Genomic DNA, 15,398 nt, shown 5'->3' with positions numbered 1-15,398 from the left:
CACACTCCATTAGAAAGAAATGGGTCCAAAAGGAACCCAAAAGGCCAGGCTTTTGCCAATTCTGACATCTGGCTAATTGTCATGTTAGCTGCTAACAATGGAAACAGGCAGTGATAATGAGTCACCATTCTATAACTCAGTACGTATCTTTTAGAGATATATTAAAGACAATAAGATGTAGTATCATATACAAGAAAGAAAAACTTGCTTATTAAAAATATTGAAAGTGATTATTAAAATTGAATCATTTTTAAACATTGATTAAAATTTTATTAATTTGCTACTGCTCTGCTGATTAAACTGAATGTAGTAGTTTCACATGTGCAAACTATTTGGAAAGTTGGTATTATAATTTTCATATTTTATTGATTAAATATTTGCCTTGCAGTTCTCCAGAGTTTCACCCAGAAAACAAGTTTTTAGTAATAAAAAATTTCCAAATGTGTATGACTTATAAAGCATCAGATATTTTTATCTTAGAAGCTGCAGTTCAAACATGGTCAGTCACACAAAGAATGCTGTTTGTAATGATGAATTATGTGTTTTGTTTAACTAGAGCATAATGTTCCAGTTTCTTTGTTGTCACTGTTGTTATTTTTCTCTTTTTAAAAGTTTAAAAATTTTTATTAGTACATGTTTGCATTATATAATGATTACATTGTGGGGAATTGGTACATGTACATATCTTTAATACTTTTTATTTCCATTTTCTTACAAATTATTACTTTGCCATCATATTTCGTCCTGCCTACAAATATTTATTGGTGTTCATTATTACAATTCTGCTTTGGACATATAATAGCACTGTTGAACACTGTGGAGAAGTAATACACAAAAACAAATATCAATAATTCTTGTTTTAGATGAAAACGCAAAGAATTGGGTGCCTGAATTACTAGTTTTTCTATTTGTATTGTATATGCTTCAAATCATTGTGAAAACTAAATGGGATTATATACATAGTACTTAGATTATTATTATGCACATAAAAATGCTGTTCCACATTAGCTCTCATAAATCATTACTCAAAATCAACAGTAAAGAGAAGACATACTGTACTCTCCCTTAGGATTTGTATTGTCAGTAAAATCCTATAGTATCATTATACATAAAGAGATTGATGATTGGCATTTGATTTCTGCCCCATGCACTGGCTCACTTGGGTGTTTCATTTCTGTGTGATATGTGCCCCACATTTTATTCAGAGGAATTATTTGGATGTCATTTAAGGTGCTCTGGCAAAGCTCTGTGTTAAGACCATATCATAGAATCATTGGTAGAATCATGTAAAATTTTTCAGAGATCTGAAAGGTAGGGATAATGAAATAGTTTCTGAAATGCATCTGTAACTTAATGTATTTACACAAGTTTAGATAAGCTTTTCATAAAACATGTTTCTAACAGCTAAGTGGCTTTACTTAAATTGTATTAGAATTATTCAGCACTTTGATTTATTGTGTCCTATGGATTTAAAGGAGGAAGACGTAGTGGACAGGAAGGCAGATATTAATAACTCAACCATATTACATTGCGAAGATTTTCCCTCTTATCAGTGTTGCTTTTATTTATCAGCTTTTAAACAACCCATTCAGGTTTGGATAATCTGCTCCTTTAATCACTTTAAAACTTTTACTGATTTAGATACAGGGTTGTACTAAGCCTGCTGCACTTGATTTAGGTACTATGGCTCAATAACAAAGCGGCTTGGATACTTGTTGAGCCAATCAGGGGAAGTGTTTGCAAATTACATCCAGGTGGTTCCGTGTGTGTGTGCAGACGTGCGTGTGCACAAATGTATTCTACATGTATATAGCATGTGTGCATATATGTAAGTAAATATGTATAGAGATGGTACACATGTGGCAAACTGTTTAACAAACCAGCCAGGCATGGTGGCAAACACCTATAATCCCAGCACTTGGGAGGCTGAGGCAGGAGGAGTGCCTCAAGTACGAGGCCAGCCTGGACTACAAAGCCAGACCCTGCCTCAAAAATAAATAAATAAATAAATTTTAAAGCCACCAAAACACACACACACACAAACTTTTACTATCATCTCTCATGTCCAGTAAATTGACCCAACAGTGTTGGTCTTGTTTAAATTATTGTATAGAAAAATCACTGTATCTCAACTCTGATCTCTTAAAACTACTTTGGTTGTCCCAGAGTGAGGGAGATAAGAGAAGTGGGTGTGTCTCAGGGTGGTGACTGGGTGTCTAGAGGGGATGGGGAAGAGAAAGAGGATTTTTATGCAAGGGGACTGATTTTTCTGACAGAGGGTATGCAAAGATGTATGAAAAGAGGAAAGCTTGGAGAGGTATGGTAGGTCAGTATGGAATCACCAGGGCACAGGGATGGAAGGGTTCAGTGCCAATGGCCAACCTCACCTGGCACATGGAGGATCGGTAGCCCGCAAAGGAACCCTCAGCACCATTAGCAATATTTCAAGGACAGCTGACCACATGCCCCTTCCAACCGGTGGCACCTCTTTTTTGGGGTCCACCTTGCACATTTCAGACTTGAAGCTCAGCTGTAACTGTCCTTGGTAGTATGTTGCAGCCGCTACAGCTCATTGCCAGGACAGGCTTAGGTGTGGGGACAGGAAAGACAACCAGGGTAGGCTTCATGAAGGGAGAGGTAGATGAGTGTTCTGGCAGCTATGATTGCTAAACATTTAAAACAGGTTTTTTTTGGTTTTGTCTGAAAAAGCACGAAATACAGGATTTTTGTTTGGTATTTATTTTGTTTTGTTTTGTTCATCCTCATGCCTGTAATCATCCTCCTCTTTGGAGCATAATTCAGTAGGTACAGTAGTAAGTCTGGGCTAGGTCTGTTTCAGAGCATTATGGTCCTTTGGATTTGGAAACTGCTTATGTAGACCCTTCAAATAAGAATCAAATTTCCTGGTATATGAATCACCTTGTTGAATGCTGAACATGAATAATTTATATTACATAGGACTTGAGTGTGCCTGTTAGGGTTTACTTTCATTCACAAATTTTGCTTTCTTTCTTTTCTTTTCTCTTCTCTTTTTTTTTTTTTTTTTGGTAGGTTCCTGGGCAGATCGCTCACCACTACATGAAGTCGCAAGTCAAGGCCGTCTTCTTGCACTAAGAACATTATTATCACAGGTAAAATATTACATATAGCTTAACATATGCCCCTTCCCATGAACATAAAACATTGTCAAAGCAAATCAATTAAAAAATAATAAAATTGCTTAAGTTTTACTGCTGCCTTTTCATTTTAACTCACATAAGGTAAGTCAATAATTTCTGATTTATCTTTGAAATTCCTTTATAAATACTTTGGTATAATACTATAAGTATTTCAGATTTCTCACAGAATATATTTATGTATTGTTACACATGTTTAAGCAATTAATAATTGAATTTTCGCATTATTTATTTAATTCTAAACATGTTTAACTCCATACAATTGTACAGCTAATTGCAGGCTTAGTTTAGTCAAATAATACCCCAAAAGAAGTAATCAAAGCAGAGGACAAATCAAGCTATTTTACATTATGATGATCTCAGTATTATGAGGAATTGCCTTTGAAAGTGACAGGACACTCATTTCTACACCTATCTGCTCATCAAATTCAGCAGAGGAAAACTGGAAAACACAGATTCCCTGCTGAGGCAGAAAGTGGTCTGACTTGGGCCCCGTGCAGTTTAATTTTAAGCTCAAATGCACACACGCTTCTGAGTGTCACTTCACCAGTATCAAGGAGAAAGGAGTTTTTTCAGATGGCTATGAGAAAGAAAAAGTTGGGTCCTTGGGTTTAAGCAGTCCTGCCCGGGACCCAGGAGACTGGATCCTGGGCTGGCACTTGAGGTGACCCACAAACTATCTGAGCTATATTTTCTCCTTTGTAAAATGAGAAGAGATGTTTCCCCAGAGCTGTTCAGTTCTGTGACAACCATGTGACTGTTTTGTTTTACTCATCCCTTGATGATGAAGGGAGGAAAAAACCTATGAAAAGGTCAGTAATTTCAAAGGGTAATCCCTGGGAGACGCTCATGCAGCTCTTTGAGAGGAGAGCAGTCCTGGGGTATTTCTTGGTGTGTATCTTCTACCTCTGGATGGCTAGGAGGAGTGGGAACTGCCGGGGAGCCTGCTGGGAAAGGGAACCTCCACCCTCCCAGGCTTCTGTTTTCTCCTCAACTGCTGTGCAGCAGGCTGGGGTGGCCTCCAAATAGTCTCTGAAGGGATAATTAAAGGATCTTAAAAATTTCCACCTGTTAGTGGTAAAGATTTGGTGTGATTATTTTAGTGTCTTTGTTTTATGATTCTTTATATCCATTCTGGTTTTACAGATTATGGTAATTTGCAATAAGTTAGGAGGAATTTGGCCCTGAAGTTCTTCCTATTAGTGCTTGGTATGATTGTCAAAGAAAATACATTATTAATGATATTGAGAAGGTAAAGAATCTCACACCCTAATATTTAATTATTTTAGTTTGATATAATGAGTTAATTGGAATATAATTAAAAGATTTTTACTTGGTTTTGAATGAATAATAAAATAAAACCTAACATTTTTATGTGCTGGGCACTGTAATTAATAACTATGCTACATGCATCATCTCGTCATTCTCATGATAATCTTAACATTTACTGGTTAAGGAATACGTCCAAATTCCAACAGTATGGCTAATGGATTCACAGCTTTAAACCTCAATCTGACTCTACAGTCAGTTCTCAAACCTACCATATAACTTAATCATGTCTATTTAGTGACAAATTTACAAAGCAGTTTCATTAAAGTTTATTTTTTTCCTCTGTCCTGGAACAACTTCTAATTATAGATCCTCAATTAAAGCAAGTGATTTAACCTATAAACAATGTTTAGTTCTACAATGCAACAACAAAATAAAGACACTCCTCCCTCCAAAAAAATTAAGAAAACAAAATTTAGAGAACATACCAGAATCTACTGAACAAAATACTTAAGATATTATTACATTGAGCCAGGTGCTATAAAAATGGGGCTAAGGAGTTTTTGTTATTGTTGTTTCAATTGTACACATTTATGATCAACAGTGTGAAAATTTCAATACCTATATACAATGTGTAATGATAAAATCAAAGTAATTCTCATTTCTATTTCTTTAAGCTTTTCAAAGTAATTTCTGACCAACCATTAATAGTTGTACATATTTAAGAACTGAAATGTGGTATTTCAATACATAAACTCTAAAGTATAAACTAAGTATAAACTGTGTAGTGACCAAATCATGGTAATTAATGTTTTATGTCTTGGAGCCTTTCAAAAGAAATGAGATGAGCATATTAAAGAAATATCTTCACTCCCATGTTTATTGTAGTACTGCTCACAATAGCTAAGATATGCAATCAACCTAGATAGCCATCAACTGAAGAATGGATGAAAATGTGATATATATGAATATTGAGCACCCATCAAAAACAGTATCTTGTCCTTTGTAGTAAAATGGAATTGGAGGATATAGTGTTAATAAACAAAGTAAGACAAATATCATATGTAAAAAAAAGCTTTAAAAATCTATCAGAATGTAGAATAGTGAATACTAGGCTCTGGGAAGGGTGAGGGAAAGAAAGACTTGAGGGTTGTTGGATAAGAGGGAACAAAACACAATTAGGTAGAAGTAATAAGTTCTAGTGAATTTAATTTACAGCTATCTATAATAAATATTAAGATTATGACTGTGTGGCATTTGAACTGGCCAGTTCTGCTAAACTGGAAACTGGTTTGCCTGAGATTTTTTGATCTTTAAAATATATCATTCTCTAGCAATATTTATGGAGATAATGTTATATAACATTTTCCTTGCCTTTCCAATTTATGTCATGTTTAGGGTTATAATGTAAATGCAGTAACCATAGACCATGTCACCCCTTTGCATGAAGCTTGCCTGGGAGGCCACGTAGCATGTGCCAAAACTCTTCTGGAAGCTGGAGCCAATGTAAGTACCTCTTTATATCAACAGTGTCCCAACTACTGACTGAGAGAATCAGAGTTCTTCCCTTTTCCTCAGTAGCTTTTAAAAAGACAGTAACAATAAAAGGAAAATCACTGAATCACCTCAGCTTTCTCAAGGATTTCCAACCATTGTGTAAATATGTAACATGCTTTTAAAAGGATTTCCAACCATTGTATGAGTGGGTAACATGGTGCACAATAATGGAGAATATTCTTTAGGTTATTTTCTGCTTTCATGACTAGCAAGAGATGAACATCCTTGGACCTATAATGTTTCCTAAATTTTTCTTGATTTTCCTTAAATTCTTTCTCAGAAACAGAATGACCAGTTTTACCAGTTTAGTCGTAAGCACAGTGACTTCATCACTATTTTCATCAATATTACATTTTCCTTCATTTATTCCTATTGAAACTAACTTAATGATTTAATTAATTTTTATTTGGTACTTGAGTATTTTTTTCCATAAGTTTTATGAGTTGCATTCCTATTCCTGTGAGTTATCTGCCACATCATATCTATCTTCTGAAGTTTTAAAGCTTTTCTTATTGATAGGTATGAACTAAGTATACTTTGTCATATTTACTGCACACGTCTTCCCAACTATTTCAGGTGACAGATGCGATGGCTTTTGAAATTTCAAAACAGAGTTAATCATGTATGATTTATGAATCTTATTCTTAGCTTTTGGGTTTGGTTTAGGTAAATGCAATCACAATAGATGGCGTGACCCCATTATTCAATGCATGCTCACAAGGCAGTGCAAGCTGTACAGAACTTCTTCTGGAATATGGTGCCAAAGCTCAGCTAGAGTCCTGTCTCCCATCTCCCACACATGAGGCTGCCAGTAAAGGTAACTCACTTATGGGAGTAAATGAAGAGTGTGTAGGGGAGGTGGAGGAGTCTTTGAAATGCCCTGCTTCACTTTTCTCTCTTGGTGAATTACACTTCAAGGGGGAGCATGATTTAAGATGAATGTGGGGTGAGTAGGCATGAGTGAAAGGAACCTCATTGGTACTTTTGTGTTGGCAGGTCATCATGAATGTCTCGACATATTGATATCCTGGTGCATAGATGTTGACCAAGATATTCCTTATTTAGGAACACCTCTCTATGTTGCTTGTATGTCACAGCAATACCATTGCATCTGGATGCTTCTTTATGCTGGTACTTTTTTTTAAAACATTTTCTTTTCTGTCCCTACACACAAGCAATTATTTCTCTAAATCAGCTCCTTTCAAAATTGTATCTTACTTCTTTACAAATGTTCTCTTTGTAAACATTCTCTAAGTTTATAACCAATAAAAAGGACTTTATTATTGATAACACTTAAAGATGAATATATAATTTCAGTTGGGTATGTAAATGGAGTCTGAAAGCTCTACTTATAAAATGCCATGAAATTTAAATCCTCAAGGTTGAATATAAAGTTGCTACATATACATGTATCTTTGAGCAAATCTATCAAAAGAAAATTTAGGGATAGAAACTTCTTGGATAATTTTATATTCTAACAACCATAAAAACTTATGCACTTTCCTGAATTTTGCACATTCTGTCCTGTTTAGATGAAATAACTTAATATCCTTTTCCACTGTCATGAAATAACGCAGTTCCTCAAGGTTTGGCATCAGCCCCCAAGAGACATTTTTAATCTATTGAAATCATAATGGTCTTTTCCACCACATACCCAAGAGCTTCTTTGGGCTGTGGATCATGATTCCCCTCGCCATCATTTCTTTTCTTTACTACAGTGCCTCCCTCTCATGTGGTACAGACACTTAGAATATACATAAAATGAGCAAATGGGTTTCTACTTATTATTTATGATATTCATTTGACCCTTAATATATTCAGACATATATTTTAGTAAACCCACTTACTATGTATTACTCAAATTATCTCAGCTAAGTTGTAAATTTCTTGCAAGCAGGATCTGCATCTATTTCATTCTTATTACAGCTAGAGCTTAAACATGAGTTCTGTTAATAATTACTAACAGATTGCAATTTTCTAGCGATGTTTTCCCATAAATTTGGTATAACCAGTAGAGTTTATATTTTATCCTCTTTCTTCATTTTGCGAGGAATATTATTCTTTCCACCAAAAATTTTATAATGAAGTTTTAAAAATATTGAAAAACTGCTGTTAGTAATTGCTGATTGTTATTTTCAGGCCATAGTCTCATAAAATTGATATAATCCACAGAATTTGTAATTTCTCTATGGAAATTTTTGCATGGAATATAATTACTTCCCTGAACATTTTATATTTGCTGTAAAAATATTGAAAATGATTGCATTTATTGAAACTTGTAAGTAGTAGAACAGCAATAAAAGAAGTCATAAAATACATTGCTTAATGGAGATAATCATTACTTTTACAAATAGTATCAGAAAACAGTTGAAAAGTACTTATTCATTTTTATTAATAGAGATTTCTTGACATTGTAACTATTTATATACCAAAAAGTGAGATTATTATTATTATTTCTACAGTGTTGAACTGCATTTATTTGTTGCATGCACTTGACCAGCATCTGTCAGTCCTTACACCAAGACAAAATAACTTTCATTAAATAACTTCTGATGCAGGGTTGTATTTTTTTACCGTAAGCATTTTTTTAAAAATTACTTTATATGTAGATATCATTGATGTACTTACCAATTTGATGTCTGTATTACATTTATTGATTTAAACTAAATGATTAAATCAGGGCAGGAAAAGCATATGCTTTACCTAAATGGCTCACATATCTAGAGTTGTGAGTTTTTCAAAATACTAAAGAACTGAATTACCTTTGAATACAAGGATAAAGTAATAAATTCTTGACTATCTTAAGAACTTCTACTTTTGATGAAAATAGATACACATGAATTTAATCATGCTATGCTTATACTGGTGCAATTTTTCTGCAATAATTTAAAAATTTATAAGTCTCTATGAGATCTTTCAAGCATATAGAAAAATATTTTAGAATAATATATCAAATGTATGTACCACTTCTCCAGATGTTCCAGTTTAAGCCTTTTTTATATGTAATATATGCTGGGTGTGGTGGGGCACTCCTGTGATCCCAGCTGAGCCAGAAGGATAGCCACGAGTTCGAGGTCAGCCTGGAATTCATAGTGAGTTCAAGGCCAGCCTGAAGCATGTAGTGAGGCCCTGTCTCAAAAAACCCAAACAAGCAAACAAACAAAACCCATGTTTTAAAAGTAGTGTATATGTTTAAGGAATATACAAAAAGTATATAAGTAATATATATGTAAATAAATAATTCATTTTAGAAGAATAAGTCTTCCTTGTACCCTTCTTCAATTGCCTTTCTAGTCCCTCAGAGGTAACTGATTCATCAATAATTTTTCTTTGTATTTATCATTGCTATTTATACATAGGTGCTGATGTACAGAAAGGCAAATATTGGGATACTCCTTTACATGCTGCTGCTCAACAATCCAGTACAGAAATTGTAAACTTACTGCTAGAATTTGGAGCAGATATCAATGCAAAAAATGCAGAGCTTTTGCGACCTATAGATGTGGCTACATCTAACCATGCAGTGGAAAGAGTTCTGCTTCAACATGAAGGTAAGAGGGATAGATGTGAACACTGATACAACACACAGATTTGCCTAAAATAGATGAAATCAAAAAGTTTTTGTTGGCAGGTAAATTAAGATACTGGCATATAATTTGGAATATTTTTATGAGATTAGAACATTTTCAACTTAGGTTTTATCTATGAAGAAAATATGGTGATTTAAATTTTCTTTTTTTGTCATTTCTAAGCTTTCTAAATTCCCTTTGTTAAATACATTTAGCTTATTTTGCCAATGCATAAATATATAGTTCTGGTACAATGACTGATGTCCTATTTTGTGAAGGCATATGTCTTCTGTAACGTGTTGAAGAAACATGATAAGGAAATGACAAAGACAAATTTTTACACTTAAGTCTTTTGTTTTAAAATAGAATTTTTAAACCTGGTTGAGAGAGTAGAAGAAAATTTCCTTCAGCTTAAAATTAGACCTAATTTGAGAATAAATATATAATTTTTAAATTTTCCTTTTTAGTGTAGAACACTCCTTAGGGCTTTTGATTTATATCTCCTTCAAAAGAAGAATTTGTCTCTGAGGCTTTGAATGCAACAATAATTTCATAATCCTGCAGGTGATAATGTTTTTAATAATATGAGATGTATATTGGTTATATGATCTTGAAAGCAATACAAATGCTTACATAAATGTTCATAGTGTATTTGTCATACTATCCTATTTAGTAAAAGTCACTGCATAGCAGATCTCTTTCATGTCACTAATTATAAAATTCATTTTGATTTTAATTAACAAATATATTCATGTCTTCTTGTAGCTACCCCAAGCTCTCTTTGCCAACTTTGCCGACTCTGTATCCGAAATTGCATAGGAAGACCAAGATTGCATCTTATCTACCAGCTTCAGCTACCGACATTACTTCAGAATTTCTTACAGTATCGATAAATAGTGAAATAATTCTAAATTCTTCGAAAATCAAAGATTTCTATTTCATTTTCATAATGAATATTTCTTTTTAATATATGCTAGGCTAAAGTGAGTTGATATCACATGGGGAAGCAGCAAAATATCAATATTCATTTTAAGTATACTAATTAGTACTTTTGTTTTATGAATTTCACTGTTTTGGGATTATAATATGTTTAAATATCTATACCTTATTGTCCTTTTGTTGTTGAGAAAAATTTAGAAATTCTCCATTTTATATATTTTTCAAAGTAGCATGTAAAGAAAAACATAAACTCTTACTAAAATTTTAATTTCATGCTGTTTGTATTTTAAAAGTTCTATGTTCTCCAAATAATGGATTAACTTTAGTTTTGGCTACTGTGCTTATCTCTGTGTTTTTACTATTGATGCAACATATGAATACAGTTTAGAAAAAAGGAACTAATATGCTGTTTGAAATAAAGATGATTCTCATTCAGGAAATCTACTATGGTGAATGTGCACTTGTCATTATAATGATCAGTTCATGAGGAAAAGATAAATTGCTCTGCTCTGCGCAAAGAGCTCAGTCTTTTCTCCACAGCAAATAGATCTTTTATAGTAACTAGTGGGACTGAAAGTGAGCACTGCCCTCTCACCCTAAGATATTTAGAACATCCTCCACCTGCTAAAGCTATTTTAAGACCTTCCCCAGAGCAGCTCCCTAAGGCCTTTCTTCAGTGTTTTCATAACACTACTCCACCCTTCTTCTATTTCAGAAGTTATCAATCATTAGTGGTTTGCTTACACGGGAGAAAATTTTGATCTCAAAAATAGAAAGAAAGCTGTGGCTTACTGGTTAAACAATATATTATATATGGTTAGGAACCTTTAAATATCTGTTTTACAGAACATCTCAGTCTAATATATTTGTAATGTCCAGAATAATGTGCATTAAGAAGGGTTTTATTATAGAATAACCTCATTAAATGTAATTAGATATGAAAGCTACTTTTTTGTAGAACAGGCTTCTATTATTGTTTTTCCTGAATTAGAGGTAAAGGCTTAGATTGAAAGAGTAACACAACACATTCTTCTTTGTTAGTCTTGTGAAATAAGAAAAGTAAACATCAAATATGAAAAAGGACATTAAAATTTTCTGTACATTTTTATCTTAGCTCAGTATGGCTGTCTTATCAAAGAAACACTCAGATTTAAATGTATCATACCTTTGTTAGGATGAGATTATCATTTCTTGGAATAAAACACTTTTTATTCTAAATAGTATTTTATTTTAGAATGAAAGGGGATGGAAAATATGATTCAATTGCATAAATCTTTTAAAAGTCACTGTATTATGAACATGAGAGTAGAGTAATATGGAGCAAAAAATAGATACAGTACCTCAGAGGTCTTCTTATCCAAAATGTATCCCCCACATACATACACTATATCGTGTGCACGTACAAACTCATACACTAAGGCCCAAGGACAAAATTGCTCAAAGGAAAAGAGTAAAATAATTTACCATTTAACATAAGATTAAGATTAGTGAAATAATTTCTGTGGATAGGCAATATAGAATATATATACTGTATTTTGGAAGGGAAAATATTTAATGTCTAGTATTTTTAAACCACAGCATAGATTTGATGATTTTGAGAAATTAAATAGAAACATAGGGCTCTTCAGAAATGAAAGTTTCAAAGTATCTACTTTACAAAATGGCATCCAATTCAAATAACTGTTATTCATCTACAAACTAACTTAGAATTTCTTCTCTTTCATGGCTAATTTCACCTTGAATTGGCAGTCCCAAGATGGGATCCAAGGCCTTCGCCCTGAGCAACATCTCCATTGCTTTTTCCTTTTCTATTTCATTTTGAGACAGAGTCTAAGTTGCTAAGTTGTTCAGGTGAGGCTGAAAATTCTTATTCTCTGCCTTACCCTCCTGGAGGGCCAAGGTTCCAGGCATGGGCTACCATGCCTAGCGTTTTACTGTTCTTTCCCAGATTTTTCCCTTTTTTCTTTTTTGTCACTTGTCACTTAGGTTATTTTAAGGCTTCCCTTCTTTCTCAGAAACCTAGATAAACATTTCAGACTTTCAATATTGATGAAAAATTTGCTCATAAAATCATTAGCTATCCATCTGCTCTATGAATCATGAAATCTCGATAGGTCTGTTTTTTCACTTTTTAAAATGATCAGTTTCTTCCCATTTGAAGTCTGCATTCATATTCAGTGACTTTTAATAAGTAATTCTGGGGCCTTAAAATATTTTAAATGTAATTTTTCATCTATGAGAAGTGTATATTGTGAGTACAAATTTCATAAACCACAAATTCACATGTGCGAAAAGACTATTCTAAACAGAACCTAATTTTTAATTTCCATTTCTAAGTAAACTAAAGTGAATTTAGTGATTTCTGAGTCTTTCGAGTCGTTAAGATTTCCAGATGAACTCAGTCAATTCAAGTTGTCCTCCTTGCACTTCATTTCTCCTAGGAGGGTATCTGAAGTCCAGGAGACTTCTGTGAAATCCCCTTTCAGTTGGACTGGGCCTTGGCAGTGTCTGTCCCCTGGGACACTCAAGTGTGTTGAGAGAGTGAGTCTTAGGCAGATGACTTGAGACAGGGATTAGGTCAGAACACAAAAAGCTTTTACCCTGATTTAAGAAAGCTACTAATACAAAAGTCAAAAACAGACTCCTACAATTTGTGTTGTCTCCTGGCCTTTGCAAATGTTGTTCCCTGTGCCTAAAAAACACCTACTCCATCTTCTGTTTCATAACTGTTGCATTTGTACCAATAATTAGGTGAAAATAGTACTCTTTCATGAAGTAACTCAGAATACCAAATCTGTTTACGTGCCCATCTGTTCTCTTTGCGACCCTCTACTCACATTCATATAACTAGAATAAACTTACTTGTGTGTTTGTTTCCACTATAGTTTATGACTTCATTGTAGGCTGCGCCATGTTCATATTGACACCTTCCTCCTCCTCAGTAGAAGATTTGTCTACCTCTTTCCCCTTAAGGACTACCAAGTGCCTTTTCAATTAGCTTGAAACACAAAAGCTCTTTTCTGTTCTGGCCACTAAGGGTGTAAGTGATTGTATGTAGGAAAAGAGCATCATTTCTCACAGCATGAGAACAGGAAAAAGATGTTAAATTCAACTGCTTCATAATCATCATTCCTATTGCAAAGATAAAAAGGAAAGGCTGCATGTATAAGTGACTCAAATATTTAGAGGTTTGCAGAGGAGACATCTGAGGAGTTAGAGATCCCTGACACCAGTCCTTTGGAGCAATCACCATGGAAGTCTCCTTACTCATTTTCCACTACTTGCTGATGTTAGATGTCTATCCCTTCCATGCTGCATAAGACCTAGAATGCAGCATAAATTCTTGCAATCATACTAGGATGGTCTTCTCAAAGATGCTATTAAATAATAAATTTATTTCAAAGAATTTGAGTAACAATACATATGACTTCATTGAGTAACATAACATGTGACATAAAAATTTACTAAACTTATAGTCACTAACAAGTCCAGCACATGGAATATGGATCATGTTCCACCTCCTTTCAGATATGATTGGGAATTTTCCTCCAAAAGCTGCCCTCTGTGCACTGAAAGATAGATAAGTAAGTGAGATTCTCTGATGTAAGATGTTGGAAAAATATGGCATAAAGCAATTACAGTGGACCCTTGACTTATGAACTCAATTCATTTTCAAGGGCTGGTTGTAACTCAAGCTGGTTGTAAGTCAAAACTATTTTTCCCATAAGAAATAGTGGAAATACCCATAATGCATTTCAAACCTCCCAAAGTACCCCTTAACCTTTCCATAATAAAAACGGGTTGTATAGATGCATAATTTATCAGGAACACCAATAATTTTCCTAGTGTATACACCAAAATGTTATAAAATATTCCTAGCTTATCAGAAACAATAATTTCATACAGTACTCACCATTCAAGTCGACATCTTTGGCTTGCAAGAAGGGAGGATGAAATGGAAGGTGGTTATTGTTTGGAAGGAGGGTCTCCTTCCATAAGAACATCAGGAATCTGGCTCTCTGGTGTACTTTCTCTCCTTGGGAGAGTCTGTAGCCCACTACAACCTGCTTCTGGATCACTAAGTCTCAACCAGCATTGAGGTCAAACTCAAGCCTTTGGTCCTAAGCTAAAACTAAAACTCTGCTTGTAACCCAACTTGTTCACATGGGAGGCTGGTTATAACTCAAGGGTCCACTGTATAACTGATTTGAGATAGAAATGCCACAAGAATAAGATTGTGTTGTAAAAGATACACACACAGAAAGGTGAGAGAGAGAGAAGAGGAAGGCGGAGGGAGGGACAGAGAGAGGGAGGGAGAGGGAGAGGGAGAGGGAGGGAGAGGGAGGAGAAAGATCTCCAGAAAATCACAAATTTATACTGATACTGGGCTTTTTTTTTCAGGGATGTTCCCTTTTAACCTGCCTGCTGTTCCTCTATTTTGAGGCAGCAACAATCTCAGGCTAAGAGCCACAATAGCAGTGAGATAGAAGAATCTCAGAATTTTCAGAGTTTACAGGACACTAGGATAGTTGAGCACTAAATATGAACTCTTCTGGACTTCCCATAACACCTCATTCCCTCTAATTAAAAATAATGTTAAGGAGCCTCTCTTTCTTGAAAGAAAAAGAAGTAACTAAAGCACATAAGCAAGATAAGATGCAAACTTCTACATCCCCTCGCAAAAGATGAAAATTCTTCATGGATATATCTGCTTAACTGGTTTTAAGCCAGCAAAAGGTTATCAACAGATATAATATCAAAAGTCTCTTGCTTTCTATCACTCATCACTAGTCTTTTTCAGACCAGATTCTTAATGCCAAAAAAGAGAGGTGAGTAAATGCCTTTTTGAGTATGTCCAACATACTCATACTAAAGATGAAAGGAAACA

General features: G+C 34.3%; 1 protein-coding gene across 6 annotated transcripts in view; it reads left to right on the top strand.

Moving 5' to 3' along the window:
- Positions 1-10,950, top strand: part of Asb5 (ankyrin repeat and SOCS box containing 5) — a 72,369-nt gene extending 61,419 nt beyond the window's left edge. For 5 of the 6 annotated variants that reach the window (XM_004852958.3, XM_087217020.1, XM_087217019.1 and 2 more), the window contains 6 exons: positions 3,052-3,131; positions 5,844-5,951; positions 6,669-6,819; positions 6,999-7,133; positions 9,362-9,553; positions 10,337-10,950. In XM_004852958.3, coding sequence (XP_004853015.1) covers positions 3,052-3,131; positions 5,844-5,951; positions 6,669-6,819; positions 6,999-7,133; positions 9,362-9,553; positions 10,337-10,464 — 794 coding nt within the window. In that variant the 3' untranslated portion in view covers positions 10,465-10,950. The remainder of the gene's footprint in view (positions 1-3,051; positions 3,132-5,843; positions 5,952-6,668; positions 6,820-6,998; positions 7,134-9,361; positions 9,554-10,336) is intronic. The other variant, XM_021264948.2, reaches the window with a different exon arrangement.
- The last annotated feature ends 4,448 nt before the right edge of the window (positions 10,951-15,398 follow it).

Source organism: Heterocephalus glaber, unplaced genomic scaffold (assembly GCF_053883595.1).
Source record: "Heterocephalus glaber isolate CG9 unplaced genomic scaffold, H.glaber_assembly_v1.0 deba00001461, whole genome shotgun sequence".
Lineage (NCBI taxonomy): Eukaryota > Metazoa > Chordata > Mammalia > Rodentia > Bathyergidae > Heterocephalus > Heterocephalus glaber.
This window is presented reverse-complemented; position numbering and strand designations above follow the sequence as displayed.